Here is a 24,721-nt window from a genome sequence, read left to right as displayed (position 1 = left end):
CCCTTTGGGCTGAGGTAATAGCCACCAAGAATACCACCTTCTGGGACAACATAGGCAAGGGAATCCCCCGAATATTCTCAAATGGAGGTTTCTGAAAAACTGAAAGCACTAAATTTAAATCCCATGGTGGCAAGAGAGATCGTACAGGTGGAGCCACATGTCAAACCCTCTGAATGAAGGTACGAACTAAAGAGTGCGTGGCTAGGAATTGCTGAAAGAAGATTGCCAAGGCAGACACCTGGCCCTTTATGGCACTCAAGGCCAACTTTTGATCAACGCCTCGTTGAAGAAAGGTTAAGATCTGAGTAAACATGCTGCATGCCACAGAAAAGGATCGAGGATGAGCGCCAATTGACTCACACAAAGAAATGTATGCTTTCCACAAAGGATGGTATATCTTGCTGGAAGACGACTTCCTTCGCCTTCAACATAATAGGGATCACTGATCCAGACAAACCTCTATCCCTCAGTACCTGGCTTTCGATAGCTAACCCATTAAAACCAGCAGGATGGTAGATCAGCCCTTGGGACAACTGGTCTTCTCTGAAAGGAAGCCCCGAAGGGGCGTTTACGTCCACCAGAATAATTGGAAGATCCTCACCCTTAATTCCTTGCAGAAACCGCAGAGGAAGCCTGAGCCGAGGAGAATACTGGACTTACTGTGACACTTGGATGTCTGCGGCATCTACCAGATTAACCCATGACCTCGCCACAAACCTCCAGTGGAGCTAAACCTGCTAAAGGAGCTGCAATAGGACTATGCAAACAGAACTGTCTTGAAGGTGGATACCACCAGACTCAGAACCTGCATGCAAGTCGAGAGAGAACTGTCTGCGTGACAGTAGGCGGTGAATCACGGCCGGTGGTTGCTGAAAATTGTCCAGAGGAAGTACCACCCTGATCTGACCTAGGTAATTCAATTCCCTGGAAAGGGACAGTTGGGACCTTAGGTAGTTCGGACATCACCAGAACCTTTGCAGGAATTATAATCAGCACAAGGAGACTCAGGACCTAAAAAACCTGAAATGGACAAACTTTGCCCCCATTTTTTGGTACCCCCAATAAAAACATTTCGTGGACCTCCTTGATGCTCACAAAAGGAAGTTCACGGGGCCAGAAACCAGCAAAGATGTCCCCCAACCCCAATAAAGGGTGAGGGCAGACCTTCATGCTGAAGGGGTCTTATCTGTGGGTCCGGAGAAGCTAGTGCTAGGCTTACCTGACAAAGATTGCTTGGAACCATCCAGGGAAGATTTGAAAGATCTATTTCCCTTATTCTCTAGTCCATTCTATAGTCGCAGAAACAGAAAACAATTTTCTATGGGCTGAGAAGGAGGACCCCTGTCTGCAATGAGGCTTCTTTCCTTTCCTTGACTGTGGTAGGATGGTACTTGAAAGGTTGTATTAATATGCCTTATGATTTTTCAGATATATATTTCGGTTTGTGCCCATTCTGTGATGAAGTGTAGGCCCTTGCATTTACATATTAACGAGCTGGCACTGACAGCCATTCATCCACCTTGGTCAGCAGACAGCTATGTTTTGCATTTAGACGACATGTAAACACCTGTTCATTCATTCATTGGGACACTTGACAAAGTTAAGTCTGCGCATGGAAATTACGGACACCACCTAAACACATTTGACAATTGCTTGCATTAACACTTGACAGCTGAGTAGAGGAGGAACAGCCCTTGTCCACAAACACCATCTCAGACACAAATTATTATACGGGAACACCTCACATTGACACAAATGCAAGGCCCTTTCATGTATTGTTCTGTCTGATATGTAATTCGACTGATGAACTGTAAAACCGGTTTGGAGCAGTCTTTTCCTGCTCAACAAATATGCTTTAAATATGAGCTTCACATTCAATAAAATCAGTTGTGACTGCACTAAGTTTGAGTGCTGTGTGTCGTCATAACTCCCAGCTGGTTGGAGGGTGAATCCATTATCTATTGGGGGAGGTTAGCAACTGAAGGGCTGTAATATCATCGTGATTGCCTCCTGACGAGAATTGAGCTAACAGTACTCTTCCCCGCTGCGATACCTTAATGATGTCATCCAGAGTAGCCCCAAACAGTCGATCGCCCTTAAAGGGCAGATCAATGAGAGCTTTCTTCGATGCTTGGTCTGCGGACAAATTCTTAAGCCACAGCACCTGCCTAATCACCACCGCTGAAACAAAGTTTGGACAGCACAGGAGCTGTATCCAAAGCTACATCACAAATAAACTGCAGCCACTGGACCAACTGGTCCGCTAAACCAACATAAGTAGCAGGAACCTGCTCACTCCCCAGACCATGCCGCAATAGCTTGGCCCATTCAGGTAGGGTATGAGACACGAGGGCTGAGGCAAAGGCTGGTCGCAATGCGGAACCAGCCATAGCAAACATGCTGCGTACCACAGCCTCTGCTTTTCTGTTAGCCGGGTCTTTAAAGGAAGGGGATTCCTCCACTGGGATCATGGTTTCTTTATACAACCTGGAAACAGGAGGCACCACCCACTGGTGGACTAGTCCACTTTTTTAAAAGTGACTCCTCAAAGGGGTAACGTACAGCAAAACATTTGGGAACCACAAAAGGGTAATTTTGGTGTTCCAATTGCAAAATAAGACACATAAGGAAACACCTTTGGAGTGTGAGGAGACTTATATGTACCAAAAAACACAGCCACGTCCGTGGCCACGTCAGCCATATCCTCCATTTTTAAAGTCTCATGCACTGCAGTGATAAGTGCGTCTAACAGCGATTTTTCATTCGCTGCTGCGAACATGAAGGAATCAACCTCCCTATCAGATGGATCTGGGAATGTGATATTAAGCCCCTGTGGATGGGCCGCATCCACGGCACCATCAGGCTCAGAATCAGACGAGACAGAATAAGCAGGGGAAGGTGGGGGACACTTCCACCTGGGCCTTTGTCCATACGCCACTTCCACCGGGGACACTAAGGACTGCAGGACGGTTATCAGTGCAACCATGGGAAACTGGGTTTCCGAGGAACCTGCAACCTCTATGAGGGGATCAGTGGGGGAGATATGACCCTGAGGCTCCATAAGGAAAGGAAGACCTTGAAATAAAAACGATCTTTGGGCACCCCTAAAGCATCCCCTCAAAGGTCAGGGTACCTATCAATAGAGAGAGAGAGATAACCGGAACGCCAAGAATTCGGACCCAGCAACAAGATGGACGCCATCCCTTTTCATGTGTCCCGGGCACAAGATGATGAGAAAGAGCTTCGGCATCCCCACGAGGCTTCAGGTCGTCTCCAGCGACTCCCGGACTAAGGGAAAAAGGGCTGCATTGACATTATCGGGCTACACAAACATGGCCGCCAGCAGCTACAGATGCTGAAGTATGCTGCCAGAATCTTCCCTGCGCCCTCTGCAACGCTGCACCCTCTGCAAGGGGACCCACCCTGAAGGTACTGTACTCCAGATATGACACACATTAGGGGAGACTCCGCTGCGCACTCTGCACCGGTCTCTGTACTGGGACCCCCCTGCACTACACCCTGACTTGGACCAGTTAGGGCATGCATCTAGGGGTCTCCCACACTGGGACCCCTCCAGACTACCCGGGCAGGACACACACTATCCCAGGACTTTTACAAAGTGGGGATAGCAGGGGGAGACCCCAGAGGTCTCCGCTGCATCCTCTGCCCTCGTACCCACAACAGACTCCAGGTCCGGACAGGGGGGTAAGGGAGTGGAGGAAGCCCAGCTCACTGAGGGATTTTAGGATGGGAGGAGGGAACCTGCAGGCAGGTACGACCTTCCCTGGAGGTCACCCGCGTCCCTCCCAAAACCGCCAAAAGGGGAGAGGGGAGACTGTACTTACACTTGCGTGGTGCGGGTAACGCTCCAGACAGAACTCCTTGCCACCAAAGTAGGGGAGCTGTTGACCAAGAGACCGCTGCGACTCAGACCCACGCCCGGTTGTATGCGACCCTGTGAGACGTTTAACTCATGGGCCAGCATATGTCGCAGCTGACTTGGCCCATAGCTGTGGTCTGCACTCGCTAGCTGGGCTGGGGGGGGACCACTGGATCTAGATTATCCAGCCTGTCATCCAGCCCGGCAGTTGATTGTAGATCTTCGAAGGGAAAAAACAAAAAACATGTAAGGAAGGAGAAAAAAATTGCTAGGACCAGAGATGCCAGCCGGGAGCCTAGGTCCTTACTCCTGACTAGACACAGATTACCTAGAGCAGAGAGGGGGGGTTATATACCAGCTGAGGATGGCCCATGGGCGAGGCCAGGTATTTTTTGTTCTGCCTAAACCTACTCCTGGAGGAGGCAATATAATCCAGTAGTTATGATCTATGGAACGCTGTGTCCGTCGATGAAGGAAAGAGAAATAATAAATGCACATCCATCATTTACTTGGAGCCCGTAAAGCTTTGCACTCACAATCAGCAGACCATGAGTGCCATGTGGGCAAATTTTCTTGTGTAATTCAAGAGCTGCAAAGAGTATATCAGCTGAAAATTTGCTCTAATAACTTGAAGATTAAGATATTGTGGTGAAAAGTTTGTTAGGTCATTTAAGCTGCAGGCACCAAAGAATTGGCTGCATCACTACTCAGGATCACAAGTATATGGGTCTACTCTGTAAACTAAAGGTGGCCATAGATGGATCGCAATTTGGAAGCTTCAATAGTGTCCTGTCAAATTTGGTTCCACCATCCAATTTGGAGCTACTGTAGTGGAGCAACACTGCTGAATATAATATGAAAGGTCTGGTCTCTTACACTAAGCACATTCCTAATCTCTGCTGTGCTGAGCGAGTGAAAAAAGCTTCACCACTACCACATACATGGGCAGATAGGATTCCAAGTGTGAATAGCAAAAATGGTTCATACAAATTCTGAAATGCATGAAGAGTAACGATAAGTTGTAACTTTTAGGAAGGATGACTGATGATTCTTGAGTTTAGTGTGTGGAAATAAAAGCAAAATAACATTTACTAATGACAGAGCTCCAGGCAACCAATGAAATACACAGCTAATACATAGAAATGCTTTAATTGGGGAATTTTTGTTATTCTCAGCTGCTCTTTCTGCTTCAACTTTGCAGCTTCCTGTGTCACTATCCTGCACAAAAAATTTGTAAGCTGTTCTTGGGGTTTTTCTCTTTAACAATTTTATACCAGAGCCATTTTTTCAGGTTTTGCACACTTTGAAAAGCACCTTTTAGTCCTAAGAATTCATTAAAACCCCCAAACATTTTCTGAAAGCAACAACCTGGAGAATAAAATAGTGGTAGTTGCAATTTTTATGTCACATGGTATTTGTGCATTTTTATCGCTAAAAAATACACTAACGTTAGTTTTCGTACACACAATATATTACACAAATTCTTTGAAAAATATAGAGTTAGTGCCGAGTACATAGATGCCAAGCATGTCTAGCCTTAAAACTGCATGCGTCCATAAAAAGGTGGCAAACTTTGTGGACCTATGATGTCTCCCCCTGCCCTCCACTGAAGCTATTGGATCACAGATTGTTCCTTCAGCAAGCTCTGGAGGCAATCTGGCAGCTCTAGGCTAGGTACACACTAGTCAATGTTCTGAAAAGCGATCCAGCGATCTGCTTTTTATTTTTCTTCTGAACAGCTGTGTATAATAGGGCTAAAATGTGCTGCAGCCCCATTGACAGAAAGGGCCAAATAGGCCTAACAGTGCCTGTAAACTCGGCATGTTGTGTTAAATTTGCTGAAGTTGCAACACAAAATATCTCAGCTGCTGCATTTGAACAGCCTGATCCGGCAGTTGTTTAGCTTTCAGGTATACAGGCAAACACTCGGGGGGTCAGTAAAACCACAGCTCAGCTTGCCTGTTTTAATACCCACTCGGACACCCATGTGAAAAAGGCTTAAAGGCTTAGAAATGGCCAAAATCACTTCCACTAGAAAGCTTTTTACCAGCTAAACCAATTTAAACACATTCCCGGCTGATATAAAAGCAAGGAGTGTGTTTAAAATCCTGTTCAGCTAGCCACCATTTAGAAACACTGCAGGTAGCCAAAGGGTTAAACCAAATCTAAGTAAACATTTTAAGCTCATATTAAAAACACATACTTCACCAAATATCGAGGCAACGCTGCTTTCTGATGCTGCAACTGAGAAAGGATCTGTTTTTGATGACATGAAAGGATCCTCATTTGAGGATGTGAAAGGATCAGCTTTAGATGATGAGAAGGGATCTGTTTTAGAGGACAGAAAAGGATCTACTTTATCTTCTTTTGTGGTTGGGAAAGGATCTGCTTTGGAGGATGAGAATGGATCTGTTGTAGGCTGCTTGAAAAACACATCAGCAGCAAATGGGTCAGAATCTTTAAAAGGATCTCCGCCAAAAGGATCTGTAAGTAAAGTAGTAAAAATTAGCATTGACAACCTTGCTGAATCTTTAGTCATCATGCAGTAACAGAAGGTTTCCCATAAATAGTAATAACATTGTACATGTAACAGCTGTCAGGCTATGGAATAAAGCACAAAACAGCTAAATTTAGGCTGAAACCGTCAATATGCTCTGTGCCACAGAAACAAAACTTCCCACTATGTATATAACTTACGGTATCTCACAAAAGTGAGTACACCCCTCACATTTTTGTAAATATTTTATTCTATCATTTCATGTGACAACACTGAAGAAATTAGACTTTGCAACAATGTAAAGTAGTGAGTGTACAGCTTGTATAACAGTGTAAATTTGCTGTCCCCTCAAAATAACTCAACACACAGCCATTAATGTCTAAACCATTGGTAACAAAAAAAGAGTACATCCCCAAGTGAAAATGTCCACATTGGGCCCAATTAGCCCTTTTCCCTCCCCAGTGTCTTGTGACTCGTTAGTGTTACAAGGTCTCAGGTGTGAATGAAAAGCAGGTGTGTTAAATTTGGTGTTCTCAATCTCACTCTCTCATACTGGTCACTGGAAGTTCAACATGGCCCCTTATGGCAAAGAACTCTGAGGATCTGAAAAAAAGAATTGTTGCTCTACATAAAGATGGCCTATCCCTGGGCTATAAGAAGATTGACAAGACCCTGAAACGGAGCTGCTGAATGGTGGCCAAGACCATACAGCGGTTTAACAGGATAGGCTCCACTCAGAACAGGCCTCGCCATGGTCGACCAAAGAAGTTGAGTGCACGTGCTCAGCGTCATATCCAGAGGTTGTCTTTGGGAAATAGACGTATGAGTGCTGCCAGCATTGCTGCAGAGGTTGAGGGGATGGGGGGTCAGCCTGTCAGTGCTCAGACCATACGCCACACACTGCATGAAATTGGTCTGCATGGCTGTCGTCCCAGAAGGAAGCCTCTTCTAAAGATGATGCACAAGAAAGCCCGCAGTTTGCTGAAGACAAGCAGACTAAGGACATGGATTGCTTGAACCATTTCCTATGATGTGATGAGACCAAGATAAACGTATGTGGTTCAGATGGTGTCAAGCGTGTGTGGCGGCAACCAGGTGAAGAGTACAAAGACAAGTGTGTCTTGCCTACAGTCAAAGATGGTGGCGGAAGTGTCATGGTCTGGGGCTGCATAAGTGCCTTCAGCACTGGGGAGCTACAATTCATTGAGGGAACCATGAATGCCAACATGTACTGTGACATACTGAAGCAGAGTATGATCCTCTCCATTTGGAGACTGGGCCGCAGAGCAGTATTCCAACATGATAACGACCCCAAACACCTCCAAGATGACCACTGCCTTGCTAAAAAAGCTGGCAAAGCATGTCTCCAGACCTAAATCATATTGAGCATCTGTGGGGCATCCTCAAATGGAAGGTAGAGGAGCGCAAGGTCTCTAACATCCACCAGCTCTGTGATGTCCTCACAGAGGAGTGGAAGAGGACTCCAGTGGCAACCTGTGAAGCTCCGGTGATCTCAATGCCCAAGAGGGTTAAGGCAGTGCTGGAAAATGACGGTGGCCACACAAATATTGACACTTTGGGCCAAATTTGGACATTTCCACTTAGGGGTGTACTCACTTTTGTTCCCAGCAGTTTAGACATTAATGGCTGTGTTGTGTTGTTTTAAAGGGACAGCAAATTTACACTGTTATACAAGCTGTACACTCACTACTTTACATTGTAGCAAAGTGTCATTTCTTCAGAGTTGTCACCTGAAAAGATATAATAAAATATTTACAAAAATGTGAGGTGTAATCACTTTTGTGAGATACTGTAAGTGCCGGTTCACACTGCCGCGACCTCTAAGTCGCCTCATAAGGGGCGACTTCTAGCGCGACTTTTAGCGCGACTTCAGCGCGAATTGTCAGAAGAAAGCCAACTCTACAGAGGGGCGGGTGCTGTGTCCGTCAATGAACATCAGAGAAATGGATTTTATGGAAAGTCAACCCATCCACTTTATAAAACTTTGTTAAAGTCTGCACAGATGACCAGGTCGCCGCCTTGCAAACCTGCATCACTGAAGCCTGATGCTGGAAGGCCCAGGAGGCACTAAGCGCCCGAGTAGAGTGCACTTTAACAGGGAAGGGAGGAACCTGACCCCTAATTAAATAGGCCTGAATCAATGTCTGTGTGAGCCATATAGAAATAACCGCAGCAGAAATGGCCAACCCTTTCTGAGGTCCATCCGTGAATTCAAATAGTGAGTCTGACTTCCTAAAAGACTCTGTAGCTGTCAGATACACCCTGATTTCCCTTTACCCACATCCAGGGAATGCAAGGCATTTTCCTTAGGATGTTTAGGTCAGGGAAATAGGGAAGGCAACACAATGTCGTCGTTTAAATGCAAATCAGAGTCGACCTTTGGAAGGAACGACAGACAGGAATGAAAAACCAACTTAACTCTGTAAACTACCAGGTAAGGTGAAAGGCAAGACAACCCTGCCAGGTCCGACACCCTGTGCCCAGAAGTAATAGCCACCAAAAAGGCCACCTTCTGGGACAACGTAAGCAGGAGAACCTCCCGAAAATTTTCAAAGGGAGGTTTCTGGAGAACTGACATCAACTTAACACCAAATTAAGGTCCCACGGCAGCAATGGAGACCCCACCAGAGGAGTGTCGAATTCCCTGGATAAAGGTACGCACCAAGGAATGTGTGGCCAAAGGACGTTGAAAGAAAACCGCCAAGGCCAAAACCTGGCCCTTGATGGTGCTCAAGGCCAGGCGCTGCTCAACCCCTCATTGGAGGAAAGTCAAGATCCGAGCCAACGAAAATGAGCGAGGGAGAACCCCATGAGACTCACACCATGCAATGTACGTCTTCCTAGTACGATGGTAGATCTTCCTAGAAGTACATTTTCTAGCCGCTCACAGCGTAGGAATCACCGAATCAGACAAACCTCTATCCTTCAGCACTTGGCTTTTAACAGCCAAGCTGTTAAAGCCAGCGACTATAAAAGCAGGATGGAAGAGTTGCCCTTGGGACAGCAGATATTCCCTGAGAAGAAGTCTCCAAGGAGCATCAGCAACCAGCCGTACCAAGAACGACGAGGCCAGTCTGTAGCCTCGATCCTGCACAGGCATCTTGGCAGAAGTTTGCGAGCGGGGAAGGCGTTAATCAGACGATACCGACTGCAAGAAGCTACTAATGCGTCTGTGGTGTCAGCCAGAGGATCTTGAGACCGGGCCACAAATCTCTGTACCTTCCTGTTGAGACGACAGGCCAACAGGTCCACCTCGGGAGTACCCCACCTGAGACAACTGATGAAAACACCTTCAGATGAAGTGACCATTCCCCCTGGTCCAACGCCTGTCGACTGAGGTAATCCACTTTTCAATTTTCCACCCCTGGAATGTGTACAGATGAGAGGACTAGAACGAATCATTCTGCCCACTTTAGAACGCTTGCTTCTTTCCAAGACACTTCCCTTGGTAAGTAACATAGGCCACGACCGTGGTATTATTCCATTGAATTCGTACCAGACACCCCTGAAGATGAATTGTCCAATGATCCAGACAAAGTCTGATCGCTCGGAGTTTGAGTACATTGATCGGCAATCTGGACTCTAGAAGAGTCCAGACCCCCTGAGCACAATCTGTGCAGAGGACGCCTCCCCACCCGGACAGGCTGGCATCTGTGGTGACAACCGTCCAGTACAGGGGAAGAAGAATTTTCCCTGTCGAAGTGCTGGAGGACTCCATTCAGAACTTTTGTACCCGCACAAATCAGTTTAGCGCCTTGAGGTCCAAAAGTGGACGTACCTTGCCTTCCTTTGTGAGAACTGTAAAGAGGGTTGAGTAAAACCCCTGAAAATGTTCCGAAGTAGAAACCGGGACAATCACCCCTTGAAGTAACAAGTCTTGCACTGCCCCAAGGAGACCCCATAAGTGATCTGGGGACAAGTGCAGGTTGGAAGGAAAGAAACCTTCTGGAGGATGAGTCCGAAACTTGATCTTGTAGCCGGGCCAAATGACGGAGACCCTGAGGGACTAAAAGGCCTCTTATGACCCAAAAACAATGGCCAACGTCCACAAAGGGGCTTCTTGCCCTTGGTAGCCTGCAAAAGAAGAGTACTCTTCCCCCCCTGTGAGACCCTCAATGAGGTCATCCAAGGAAGCTCCAAATAGGTGATCCCCTACAAAGGGGAGATCAGATAAAGCCTTCTTAGAGGTCTGGTCCGCAAACCAGCATTTCAGCCAGATAATACGACAAAGGACCACTGCTGATGCAGACAGCCTAGAAATCAAAGGAGCCGCATCCAAAGAGGCATTACAGGTAAACTGTAGCCCCTGGACCAACTGATCCGTCAGCTCCACAAAGGCAGGGGGGAGCAGTTTCCCCTCCAGGTCACGGCGTAAAAGTTTAGCCCGCTCAGTCAGAGTTTGCGACACCAGGGCAATAGTAAATACCGGCTTAAGTGCCTAACTAGCCACAGTGAACATATGGCGGGCAAGAGCCTCCGTCCTCCTATCAGCCAGATCTTTAAAGGCTGGGGACTCAACCGGAATTAATGTAGCTTTATTTAACCTGAAAACCTGCGAGTCCACTACAGGTGGGACCATCCACTTTTTAAGCAGGGAATCCTCATAAGGATACCGCATAGTAAAAATCTTCGGGACCACAAGAGTGCGTTACGGACAACCCCACTATTTTGTGACAATGTTGTCAATGTAAGCGGGAAAGGGGAACACCCTTGCTGCTTTGGAGGGCCTGTGGGTGCCAAAAGGGACCGGCGCCTCGGACGCAGCATCAGCCACATCCTCCATTTTAAAAGTTTTACACACTGACACAATCAGTGCATCCACCAGGGCCTTTTTATGCACGCTAGAGGAGCAGAGGAATCATCCTAACTATCTGAGCACTCAGGGTGCATGGACGCAGACCCAGTAGGGTGATTCACGTCCGCGGCGGCCGAAACAGATTTGGGATCTGATGAGACAGATGAGGCAGGGGAGGGCGGGGGCGCTATATACGAAGCTCACCCGGAAAACATAACAATTAGGGGAGGGCCGCCGACTGCGATCCTGCAAAGGGGACGCCGACCAAGGGCCCACGAATGGACCACCTAATGGTCCCCGCAAAAAAAACAAAAAAAACAAGGGGGTCGCCCTCTGGGCCCCTCCATAGAGGCTCGCACTGTGACTTGGACGCGCAGGCTGAGTAACCTGATGGTCCTGCAACGCTAAAAAGGGGCAGGTGCCCTGCACAATAATGGCGGCATTGCTGCCCTCACAAAATAAACCGACCCCACAGAGCCACCCCATCCAAGGGTTGAGCCAAGCTGGCCGCATGGCCTAGTAGGCTGCATGCCGCAGCCTAAATTTTTGTGGAGGCCCAGCCGCAAGAGCACGGATCCCAGCCAGGCAGATGCCCAAAAGAAAGAGCAGGGGCTTCAGCCACCCTCACTGGGGCCGCCCCACATAGCTCCCAACCAGTAGGCCGCAAAGCCGAAGACCCACAGTGACCACCAAAATTTTGAAGGGGCTGGGGGAAGGAGGAGAACTCGAGGGTCCCACAGTCCCAGGGAGGGGGCCATGTCCACCCTAAAACTCTCCAGGGGAAGAGGGGGGGGACAGCTACTTGCCATACCGGGACCAGGGTAGGCTCAGCTCCAGACAGACCATCGATGGCTAAATCGGAATGGGGGGCTGTTGGCCAGGAGGAACACTGTGACTCAGGCCGAGGCCAGGTCGTATGCACCCTCGCAAGACGTTTAACTCGCAGGCCAGCCCCCGTCAAGTGGGGCTATATTGCGGCCAACCGATCGCAGAGCTGAGGACTGTGTGCGCTCGCTGGCCAGACTGGGGGGGACCCTCTGGATCTGGATTATCCAGTCCATCGCCTAGTCTGGCAGTTGATTGTAGATTCTCACAGGAACAAAATAATAAAGATAGGAAAAAGTTCCATTTAAAAAGGAAAACATTGCCAGGACCAGAGTTCTACTTTAACGTATCCACCTAGTAAATCTTCAAACCACCACGTGACTAACGTGAAAGCACCGCTGCCCGCTGATTCTAACTAAGTTAATCTAATTTTATTCATCTGAATATATATTATATATATATACTGTATATACAGTATATATTAAATATTTGCTTTTGAGTTTAATACCGCCACTAGGTGCATGCAAACCCCAAACAGTGAACAGGATAGCCATGCAGATGTAGCTTTCCCCCCGTTCAGCCCCGTGGAGCAGAACAAGAGACATCAAATAAAGTGTATGTTACCCCAACATCTCATATTTCGGATAAGTGTTTGTGTTACCATGTACTTGTATTAAATAGTATACTGTTCTGTTTATATTGCTTTCTTTGTGTAAAACACCTTTTGATCCTGCCAGTCCACTTGCTTTTCTTTTTAAAATTGACTGGCTAGGCATAGAAGCACATCCACTCCAGCGTGGTCAGTTTTCTGGCTGTGCAGGAAGCCCAGTCTGTCTGTTCTCCGATGGCCAAGACTTGCACTGACAACCCCCTGCACAGCTCTTCACCGAGAGGACCAGTTTACTGCTATTTTTCTGCCTCCTGCTCACACACTCCCTGCAGTCTCCACCCCCACCTCTGTAAGCTCCTTATTCAGTCAAGAACAGAACACACAAAAAAAAAAAAAAAAAAAAAAGGGATTTATATTTTGTTTGCCCTATATTTTTATTTTAAACTGAATGGGTTGTTTTACAAGGCAATGGGTCACATCTACTTTAATTCCACCATCCACAACAAACAGCATTGAATATGCCTTGCTGCTACTGTATTCAGGCAGCCACAGTACCCACAGCTTCCTGAGTACCCCAAACACTGCATCTGAGAGGAGCTGGTAGGTATGAGTAGTTTGGCAAGAGAAAAAAGGCAAGGCTAGCAACACTCCGTTCACAAAAAAATCTTTATGTTGTCAGCACACAAGTTACAGGAGCCAAATCAGGTATTCTTTTGTACTTCCTTAAATAGATAAGACATGCTTTTTTCTTCTATTTTGCCTTGACATACAATTTAACCAATTTTATATATTTTAGATGTACAAATAAGTGGATTTTTGTAAAATCTTACCGTAAAATCCTTTTCTCTTAAGCTCATTGACAGACGTAGTCCTCGTTGATTAATAACAACTCGGGTTATACTGCCCTCTACAGGAGTAGGACTAGACAGGAAAGAAAACGTTCTGGCCACACCCTAGGGGCAGTCCCAGAGGGTATATCCTCTCACTTCCTGCTACAGCAAATCAGTTATGTCACAAAGCAGTGTTTAGAGAATTTAACCCAACCCAACTCAAAAACAGAGGGGCAGGTACTACGTCTGTCAATGAGCTTAAGAGAAAAGGATTTTACGGTAAGATTTTACAAAAATCCATTTTTCTCTGTCGCTCATTGACAGACGTAGTCCTCGTTGATTAATAACAACTCGGGACGTCCCAAAGCAGTACCACAAATGAGGGGTGGGATAACAGAAATCAAAATCCAGAAGGCCCAACCGGAGCCAACCAGAAGCATCAAGGACTTATCGAGCAAAAAGATGAGACCTAAGTGAAAAACCCAACAAACCCTTGAGGTAGACCAACAGTCTCCTCAGATTGCGGCCTGCAGAACCTTGCGGCCAAAAGAGGCATCTGACAATGCCATCACATCAACTTTATAAAATGATGTAAAGGTATGAACCGACGATCAAGTCATCGCCTTGAAAACCTGGATCGCTGACGCCTGATGGCGGAAGACCCAGGAAACACTAGGCGCCCGAGTAGAGTGCGCCTTAACAGGGAACGGAGGATTCCGACCCTTAATAGAATAAGCCTGTACCACCGTCTGACTGGTCCATCTAGATATGGTCGCGGCAGACACAGGCAACCCCCTTCTAGGGCTATCCGTGATCACAAAAAGTGAGTCCGTCTTGCGAAACAAGTTCGTAGTAGTCAAGTGTACCCTGATTGTCTGAACCCCATCCAAGGAGTGTAATGCAAACTCCCAAGGATGGCTAGTCTTAGGACACGGGGAAGGTAACACAATATTTTTATTCAGATGAAAACTCTGAAAACCACTTTAGGAAGGAAGGATGGATTCGGAAGAAGAACCACCTTATCCCTATGAACCACCAGATATGGGGAACGACAAGATAATGCGGCCAGTTCTGACACCCTGCGTGCAGAAGTAATGGCCACCAAGAAGGCCACCTTCTGGGATAATGTAAGCAAGGGAATCTCCCTAATATCTTCAAAGAGAAGTTTCTGAAGAACCGACCACACTAAATTAAGATCCCAGGCGGTAAGGGTGCACGCACTGGCGGAGCCAGATGTCGCACCCCCTGGATGAAATTCCGCACCAAGGAATGATTAGCCAAAGGTTTCTGAAAGAAGATTGCTAACGCTGAAACCTGACCCTTGATCGTGCTCAAGGACAGTTTCTGCTCAACCCCTTGTTGCAGACAGACCAAGATTCGGGTCACCGAATAGGTATGTGGGGGAAATCCAAGAGATTCACACCACGCAATATAAGACTTCCATGTGCTGGAAGTCGCTTTCCTTGCTTTAACTAGAGGTAGGAATAACTGAAGCTGACACTCCCTTGCCCTTCAGTACCTGGGTCTCAATGGCCAGGCCATTAAGCCAGCGATTGTAAAGCAAGATGGAAGATCGGTCCCTGAGACCGCAGATCCTCCCTGAGAGGAAGTCTCCAAGGAGCGTCCGCGACTAGCCTCACCAAGTCGGCATACCAGGCTCGACGAGGTCAGTCCGGAATTTCCAGAATAACTGGAATTCCCTCCACCTCTATACTGCGAAGAAGTTCCCGCAGTAACTTGAGAGGATGGAAGGCATGCCGTAGCGGATACTGCCCCCACGGGGCGATCAGCGTTTCTGCTGCGTCCGCTAGAGGATCGCGGGTGCGAGCTACAAACCTCCACACCTTCCTGTTGAGCCAAGGTGCCAACAGATCCACATCCGGGGTGCCCCAATGAAGGGACAGTTAGTGAAAAACCTCTGGATGAAGAGGCCATACCCCTTGATCCAGAATCTGATGGCTGAAATAATCTGCCTGCCGATTTCCCACACCCGGAGTGAACACTGCGGGGAGATCCGGAACAACCCGTTCCGTCCAACGAAAGATGCTAGTCGTTTCGATGGCCACCAGGACACTCTAAGTGCCCTTTTCTTGACATAAGTCACGACCGTGGCATTGTGCGATTGGATCCGAATCGGGCTGCTCTAGAGCTGCTCGGTCCAGTAAATCAGACAAAATCTGATCGCTCTCAGTTCCGATACCCTTATTGGTAACCTAGATACTATCGGAAGGAATGACTTCCCCTGGTTGAGCATCGGAGACTCCCTGGTCCGCTCGCTCAACCGGATCCGATTGTCCAGGGAATCGGAATTCTGATTCCATTAGAAAAGAATCTCCTTCAGGAGAATTCGGGTATGAGACTGGGTATACGGTACTGCCTCTAAGAAGGCCACCATCAGTCCCAGCCAATTGACGGACAGCAACATCCGAATCGTTGACTGAACCTTTCTGGAGTTTCTCCGCAAGGAGAAACTCTCTTGCCCAGGATGTATCCAACATTAGGCCCAGATAGTTCAGTCTCCTGGTGGGAACCAGGGATGATCTTTGGGAAAGCGAAGAAAACGCTGATGTCCTGCGATGAAGGGGATCTAAAGATAGGCATCCTAAATGTCTATGGACACCAGGAAATCCCCCTGATGCAGGGAGGCCACCACTGTTCGGATGGACTCCATTTTTCCCCAAGTCCAGAAATTGGATGCACCTTGCCCTCTTTCTTGGGCATTGTGAACAGGTTCGAATAGAACCCCTGAAACCGTTCAATGTTAGAAGGGAAGAATCACACCGGTGGAAGTGATCGAAACTCGATCCTGTATCCTGACCGTATGACCTCGCGAACCCCTTAGTCCGGGGTTCTGGCAAGCCATGGATCCGGAAACCGGTGAAGACATCCCCCCACCCCAGAGATGGGTAGGGGCGCATCAGGCTGTATTCTTCAGGCTTGGCTGAGCCGGACTTTTTGTTTAGCCGACCAGCGCCCTTTGAAAACCCTCTGAAGGGGCTTTGGAGGGTTTCGCCTTATCGCCCGCCCTCGTGGAACGAACAAACTCTTCATGAGCAGAAAAGGAAGGTCCTCGTTAGTTACGAGGTCCTCTTTCCTAACAGTCTGTGGCAAGACAGTGCTCTTGCCCCCAGTGAGATCCTTTATAATCTCAACCAAACTAAATGGCAACCACTGACCTAAGGGTTGACCCTATCAGGGAAAAAATGACGCGGGATTCCGCTTCCACTTTTTCGATCCACCGGATCCCTAAAGGACGCAGCGTCCTCCAACGGGATAACGGTGGCTTTATTTGGAAATTGGTGAGTCCACTACAGGTGGTACCGTCTATCCTTTAAAGAGGGATTCCGCAAACGGATAGCGCCTAGCCATGCGTTTGGAAATAGCAGGGGTTCGTTTCAAAACGACCCCATTTGGGTAAAGGAAAATCCTTCTCCCTTTTGGTAGGCTAACAAGTACCAAAAAGGAATCTCAGTCTCAGCTACCTCTGCCGTTGTAACCTCAAGACTAAAGGTTTCCCGGACGAACACAACTAGTGCATCCACCAACAGCGCCCCTCAGTGTTACCTGCCTTTTTGGACCCCACAGAGAGAGAGAGACCCCAAGGCTCATCCCTGATGCACAGAAGTTTTCTATCAGCTTGCTCAGTGCTGTCCTGTTACAGACAGGAAGTCTTTGGCCCTTTTTCCTGGGTAAAGGAGGCGGCTCCGCCCCTTAACACGCCTTCCGGCGCCTCCCCCTGGCTCCACGAGGTGTTTGGTCACCTCAAACATGGCCGCCACCATAAGAGACACGAGGCTACGCCAATATGGCGGCCTCGTGTGATCTGCAAGACAATGGCGGCGGCCTGTTAGGATAGCGGCGGCTAGCAGCGGCCTGCGGGATGCTGTATTCGGCCTAGCAGCCTGCGGGAGTGCATCGGCCCCACAAACTTCACCCTGGATGGTGATAAGCCTGGCCTGCGGTACAGGACCCTGGTGGGCCGCATGCGGTCCGTGCCACAAAACAGTGCTGTACAGCCCGTGGAAGCTGGAGGAATGGCGATCTGGACTGCAGTACTCAGGCATAGGCATCAGCCTGTGTGCCTCTGACAGGTAGGATACCTTATACTTCAATAGTAACGCCCTTTTAGTGCTGCCACTGACTTCAGTCATCCTTACAGTTTTACAATGACTTTAGATCGTCAGCTCCCAAACCAAGCCTCCTGGTTATTTTACACAAAAATCACACTCAAATTGGGGGATCTGTGACTTATTATAGGATAGAGGGGAGATCCATCCTACCATCCCAGAGAGGGGCCCGCGTCCACCACAAACCCGACAAGGGGAGAGGGGGAACATACTACTCACCATACCAGAACCAGGCGGGCGCCAACTCCTGACAGAACCCCTCTCCACCGGGGTGGGGGGGCTGTCGACCAATATGGATGCCGTGACTCTGTTGGTCATTGGCGTCCAGGCGAGACGTTTAACTCGCAGGGTCAGTCCCTGTCCAGTGGGACTATGTTGCGGCCGACCCAGCACGGAGCTATGGCCTGCACGCGCTCGTAGGCTGAACTGGGGTGACCACTGGATCTCAACATCCAGCCCGTCGCCCAGTTCCAGCTTACTTGCTTGAAGATCTCACAGGAAACTGGAAAAAAGAGCTGTCTAAAAAATCTTTCTAAGAAAAAAATCCTGCCAGGACCGAAGATCCTAGCAAGGCATCTAGGTCCTTACTCCTAACTAGACAGAAAAAAAACTGATTTGCTGTAGCAGGAAGTGAGAGGATATACCCTCTGGGACTGCCCCTAGGGTGTGGCCAGAACGTTTTCTTTCCTGTCTAGTCCTATTCCTGTAGAGGGCAGTATAACCCGAGTTGTTATTAATCAACGAGGACTACGTCTGTCAATGAGCGACAGAGAAATTTTGTTATTCTATAAGTGTGGCTCCTTAGGCTCCATTCATACCTAGGCAATTTGAATCACGGGCAGAATCACCGCGATTCTGACTGTGATTCCAAATCGAGGCAAAACACAGAACACGTTTGTGAGGACATTACTTCTTTATGGAACCCCTATCACTGTGCAATTTTGCCACAATAAATCAGAGCTCCAAGCTTGTCACTCAAAAAGGAGCAGAAACTTTTTTTGGGTGACAGTGTTGCGGTGTGCCGTGATTGAAGCGCAATTTATCGTGCGACAATCGTGACAAAATCGCCACGCAATTGGGGTGCCTTTAAGTAGTATTGCTGCTTGCATTCTGTCACGATTTGGAATCAGGGGCACAATTACGGTAATTGTGCCCGCGGCTCAAATCACCTAGGTGTAAATGGAGCCTTACATTTAAAAAATCTAGATCTTTGTTCTTTGTAAAAAGTAAGGTATCATTTTGAAAAAGTTGCTGAGCTGAGAAAGAAATAAATGCTGCATATTATCATACACAACTTACCTATTTTACCAAAAGGATCATCTTTAAATGGATCACCTTGAAAAAAAAAAAGGAAGAAAAGGTATTAAGAAAAAAAAAAAAGTCAACCACGAAATACTAAAACAACCAATCCCCCAATATGCAGTAAGCACACAGTAAGCAATTGTACTGGTGCACAGTGCACTGCTGAGAGCGCATGAGTGAAGGATAACTATACTTTTATATTATCATTAACGTTATCCCATTAGAGCCAGTTGACACCACATGCAGTCCAGTGAGTTTTTTTTTTTCTACTTCAAAAACGCTTCGATAATAGGTCATATGGTTTTCAATGGCATGGTTCACACCAGTGAGTTTCGGTAATAAAAGTAGAACATGCTTCATTTTTTCTGCAGTGGACTGTGCTGGAACGCGGTAAAACGGATCAAAAACACAGTGTTTTTTTTTTTTTTTTTTTTTTTTGGGTCAGCAGTGGCAGCGGGCATCGGGACTGACATTGTTTTTTGATTTTTTTAAAAAGAGAGTTTAAAAGTTTACACTTTTTTAGTGAATGAGTAGGGATACTGCTACTCATTTTCATAGAGGGGGAATATGGGGGCTCCCTCATACCATCAGACAGGATTTTGGGGAAAGAATTCCTTGTCCCACCTTGCCCCAAAGAAGCAACCCCCATGTTGGGGGCATTTGGCCTGGTATGGTTCAGGAAGGGAGGGGGGGGGTGCATTTGCTTATCTGTCCCCCCCCCCCTCTTTTTCCTGACCTGCATGCTCAGATAAGGATTCTGAGGGGGACCCCATCCCTTTTTTTTATTAAACATTTTGGCTTGGGGTAAAGGGTTTGGTAGGCATTGGGGGGAGGGGGGAAACCATTTTCTTTTAATTTATTTTTTTTCTTTGCCGGCATGCTTTTTGTTTACATTCAGAGGTCAGTGGGGAAACCCACTGACAGCTGAGGAGTCATCGGTTGGGTAAGGACATGGCGACTAGCTTCCTGGTCCGCTCCTTAACAACCAGCCATTCTTCAAAATTCGAACCAGTCGATCAATTTTCAACCGATGCAAACTCAAATCGTTTTGAAAATTTTAAATTTGTTAGAAAATAAACCAAACAAAAATAAACAAATGTTTCTGCTCTGCACATGTCTAACGACTTTGTAGAGCACAAACAAAACAATCACATTGGTCAAAGCCAAAGTCGTAACTAAGAAAAACACACTCAGAAAAATGAACACTCGCTTTTCTCCCCAGCTTCCAGCTGCTTTCTATAGGTGTCAGTGAGGTCACCTGACTTTCTGGAAGCACTGAGAATCCCAAACCTCGCAGTGCACTGGAAATGAGCAGGAACAAATTTTTCAACTTTCCTAGGATCCTGCGAGGAGAAGTTGCCCTTGTCTAGGTAGGTGAGACCGAAGCGCAAGGGTTTTTTTTTTTTTTTGTTACTGTTTTTACTTAGCATTTCTACATGGGGCTGTGCCATAAATCAAGCTTGCATTTTCATGCATGGCTTGCTTTAAAGAACCAGTTTATTAAGCGGATGATGGTAACCCATGAAGGCTACAGATCAGTGTGCTTCCATCCTCTGCTGTCAAAGAAGCAAAAATGCATGACCTGCCAAGGCTGGACACCAATTAGAGTACGTTTGCAATAAATATTTCCCTTCATCCTCCATAGATCGTAAACATCCTGTTCCTGTCCAGTTTTTCGATATTATTTATAGGGGTAAGAGGTACTCTGATAAACCACCAATGGCTGCAATGGATACAGCCTACACAAAGGAATGAGTGAGGAGACAGAGCACACAGATGAAGACCTGGCAGGGATTTTTTTGCTGGAATAGCAGCATGGTGCCTGGTAGGGCCAACAAGAGAAGATTGCTGGATAAAGGAGGAAAGTAGGTTATTTATCCAGCTGGGCAGCACACAGGGGTAGGGGAGCAGACTTACAAGGAAAAAAAAAAAAAAAAAAAAAAAAAACTTACTGCCCACAAAAGGATCATTCTGGAAGAAGTCCAGTCCCGACTCTGGCACAGACTGTGCAGATGGTGCACTTTGTTTCGTCTCAAAAGGATCTACTTGGAAAGTGACCTCCTGCAGCCAAAAAAATATCATAACTAAACCTCTATTCACGCTTTAATTCTTTAGTTTTTCACATCATCTAAAAAGCTCCTGACACCCTGACAGTACAGCTGCCTGTTCGTATAAACATTAGTTGTGTGTCATGACCCAGAAAGAAGGGAAGGAGAGAATACAGAGGGAAAGCAATGGTAAAGAAATGGGAGAGGGGAGGAATAAAGAAAGGTGTAGGAAGGAATAGAGAAGGTAAGTGAAAAGAAAAAATATGAGAGAAGGGAGGGGAAAGCAAGGAGGAGGGAAGAAAAAAAATAGGGAAGCAAAGAGGAGAGGAGAAGAGGGAAGGGAAGATGAGCTGAGAAGAGAGCAGGAAAGGGAGGAGGAATTGAGGAGGTAAGACAAGTGTTGAGAAGAGAGGCATGAAGGGCAGTGGAGGGAGGAAGAAGGGGAGGAAGGACGGAATTAGAAGAGGAGAAGAAAGAGGGATTTAAAGGTGCAGTATTATATAGAAAATAATCTTATCAGGGTTCACAGTCATTCTGGTAAGCAGAGCATGAGTGGATTGTGTCACCTTGGCTACTTTGAAGATTCTTGTTTCCATCACGGTTTGTGGAACTACTAAATTCCATTTCATTTTTCTTCTTTATCTGGACTTAAGGTATTTTTTTTTTTTAATCACAAAGTTGATCTTTAAAAACTTTTGAATATTGATGTGTATTTATAATTGCTGTTTATGCACTAGAGCACTGCACTATTATTTTCTAGGCTATTAAGTTTTGGGTATCAGGACACTGTGTACAGCTGCCATTTTTTTTTTAATATTCACCCTAGTGCAGGTTTAACACTATTTTTTGGAAGGGGCAGTATTACCTGGTCAGTAGTAACAGGCACATTATTGTGTTCATCTTTGTCCTCTGCATCACTCCCTGAGGTATGAGCAATATCAGGACTGCTCCTTACCTAGAAAAAAAAAAAAAAAAAAGGAAACCAGTTTGAATTTAGTTTGTAAAACTGATAACACATTCAATGTTTATATGTTGACATATCTAGCAAATTTAATATTGTTACCCCAAAGAAACAACGTATAATAATTACATTCACAGAATAAACAAGCCTGTAAGTCTCAGTTCACACTAGGTCGCTCCAACTTCTGCGCGACTTGCACGGACTTCATATAATGAATGTCGATGCAAGTCGCTCCGAGGTCGCCCCGAAGTAGTACAGGACCCTTTTTTCTAAGTCGGAGCGACTTGTGTCGCTCCTATTAGAACGGGTCCTGTAGCACTGCATGGACCGCGACTTGTCAGGCTGACAAGTCGCCTGACAAGTCGGGGTAGTGTGAATGGACACTAAATGAGTGCAATAAGTGCGCAGCCAAAACACATTCCATATACCAAGGGAGTGATTCCCAGATACTGAAACCAAAAGGGTGATGTAATAGTAAACACCCTGAGTCCTGTTCAAGAAGCTGATGTCTCAAAAGGCACAGATATAGCAGTATCAGTTCACCCTCTGAGGCCCCTTTCACATGATGGGTACTATCAGGACCACCTATCAATTTCTCAGGTGGACCTGATTAGATCCTACATTCACTCCAATGGACCAGTGGGTGTAAAAAGAGTTGTGTCAGTTTACACCCACCCACCTCTAATCAGTTCTGCTAAAAAGAAATGGAAGGGTATCCATCCCCCTCTGTCTTGGTGGATTGGATCAGGGGGCAGTTGGATGGACGCGGACAGGCAAAGTCCGTTTACACCTAGCTTCCTATAGACCAGAGCAGGCTCTGTCCATGTCTGTTCTGCAAAAACTGAGCGGACATTGACCTGTCATCTACCCGCTCTGCTCAGCAGGGGATTGGTGGGAAGAGCTCCTGCTGATCTAAACAGGTCTGCCGCATGTGAAAAGGGTCTTAAGGAGGTTGTAAAGTCACATAAAACAATTACTTGTATTATCTTTGTTTTTTCAGGATATATAGTCTGTGCTTTCTTTTAAATTATAATCCTAAATACCTTTTTTCACACCTCCTCTGTGCAGTCTCACTCTGCTCTGCTTCCTCAATCTAAGGACAGCAGTGGGAGGGGCTGAGATTCCCCAGGCACGTCAGCCAGCCTGGAGAGGCAGATCATGTGACCCGACAGAGGAGTTGTGCAAAAAGATGATTAGGATTATCATTTAAAAAAAAAACTGACATACTGCAGTGAATATCTTGCTGAAACAGAGAAGATACAAGTCACTGTGTTATGTAATGCATTGAAATTGATGCAGGAGGAGAGTGGAGGGGCTCGGTGGAGATGGGCTCTGCAGACAGACTGGAGCTGACAGGCAAGGAGGGAGGGCGAGAGGGGAGAGGAAGAGACACTGAAAATACTGCAGCATGACAGAGGCATGTAAACTGACTACAGTGGTGAGGGCTCAGCAGCCACGATTACCTTGGTCAGCACACAGAGGAGGACACAGGAACTGGCATGATCAACTAGGTATTTTAGATTTAAAAAAAGGACAAATGACAATGCAACAACACTATGCTAATGATCATGCTTTAAAGAAACGGGCCATTGATGTACTAAATGGATATACTTACTGAGGAGCTTTGGTTCTGATCTTCTGCTTGAGCCAGGGTCTCATACTCTGGGTTTTCATGAAGATTGGCAGGCTCACTGCTACTATTACTTAGGCTTGAGTGCTCTCCAGTACCATTGACCATGACCAGATCTAAATGAGGGCGCCAGCTGAGCTGAATTGGATCATTTATGTGATTCTCTGCAGTCTTTAAATTTTGTAGCTTCACCTATTAAAATAAAATAAAAGTTAAATGAGACCGTTTGGATACAAAAATGACAATATAATCAAGTTAAAAGGATTAAAGATGAACTTAAGGGAGATATTTAATAAAAAAAAAAAAAAAACCCACACAACACTGGTTAAACATAAAAACAGAACTTTAGACTGAGGGCTAAAGACTAAGTTAAAGTGGAACTTTAGTCAGAAAATGAAGTCCGGAATAGATGACTTCATGTTGGCTGCTTTTGCACGTATTGCTATGTAAAACATTAAAAATAAATGCCTATGCTGTTTAAAATCCAGCAAGGTCCCATGCTCAGTTGTCCTGTGTTCTCGGAACTGTGCCTAAAATCAATGAGTCACTAGAGGCCAATCTCAAAATTTACTGCGATGGGGGGCGGTCACAGACTAAGCCAAGGAAAGACAGATTAGGAAAAGAAAAAAGCAGGAGAGGTGACAAACTCTGCTTCCAGGGAGATACAAAAGAGGTAAACTTTCCTCCTTTCTCCCTGGGTAGCAGCAGCCTTCTGAGCCATAGCAATGTAAAGCTGGCCAAACAGATTGAGAAAGAATCAGCTGAATTTTCGGTCCATGTATGTGGTACGCTGATTGTACACAAGAAAAATCTATAAATCCACTTGGGTACAACCAGCTTGTTGGAATATTTCCTATCCATCAGTATCTATCAGTACAGCTGGCTGTAGCTGATCAGTATATTCTGATGGGGGGTATAAGTATCCTCGATGGCAGAACACAATAGATCAATAGGAAAGATTCCCCCATCCACATCAAATGTGTGGATGGGAGATTCAAGTCCTTTTCTTTCTTTCAACCAATGGTCATACAGAAAAATGACTGGCCAGCTTTAAGCAGTTCATAGAGGAGTAATTTTTTTCATTCAACCAGCGGATGGGGGAATCCCGCCCGCTGAGCTATTGTATTTCGACAGCAGGGAGACTTTTTCGCTGTCAAAATACACTGATAAGTGCTGCCGGCTATAGCCAGCGGCG

The 24,721-nt window shown here is 46.5% G+C and overlaps 1 protein-coding gene across 1 annotated transcript in view; it reads right to left on the bottom strand.

The window, feature by feature from the left end:
• Positions 1-24,721, bottom strand: part of EPS15 (epidermal growth factor receptor pathway substrate 15) — a 207,165-nt gene that overhangs the window by 20,210 nt on the left and 162,234 nt on the right. Inside the window, exons 17-21 of the mRNA XM_082265510.1 lie at positions 23,512-23,718; positions 21,801-21,890; positions 20,840-20,948; positions 18,885-18,920; positions 6,089-6,364 (exon numbers count right to left, since the gene is read on the bottom strand). Coding sequence (XP_082121636.1) covers positions 6,089-6,364; positions 18,885-18,920; positions 20,840-20,948; positions 21,801-21,890; positions 23,512-23,718 — 718 coding nt within the window. The remainder of the gene's footprint in view (positions 1-6,088; positions 6,365-18,884; positions 18,921-20,839; positions 20,949-21,800; positions 21,891-23,511; positions 23,719-24,721) is intronic.

This window comes from Pelophylax lessonae, assembly GCF_965119305.1.
Source record: "Pelophylax lessonae genome assembly, chromosome: 8".
NCBI classification, from domain to species: Eukaryota; Metazoa; Chordata; class Amphibia; order Anura; family Ranidae; genus Pelophylax; species Pelophylax lessonae.
This window is presented reverse-complemented; position numbering and strand designations above follow the sequence as displayed.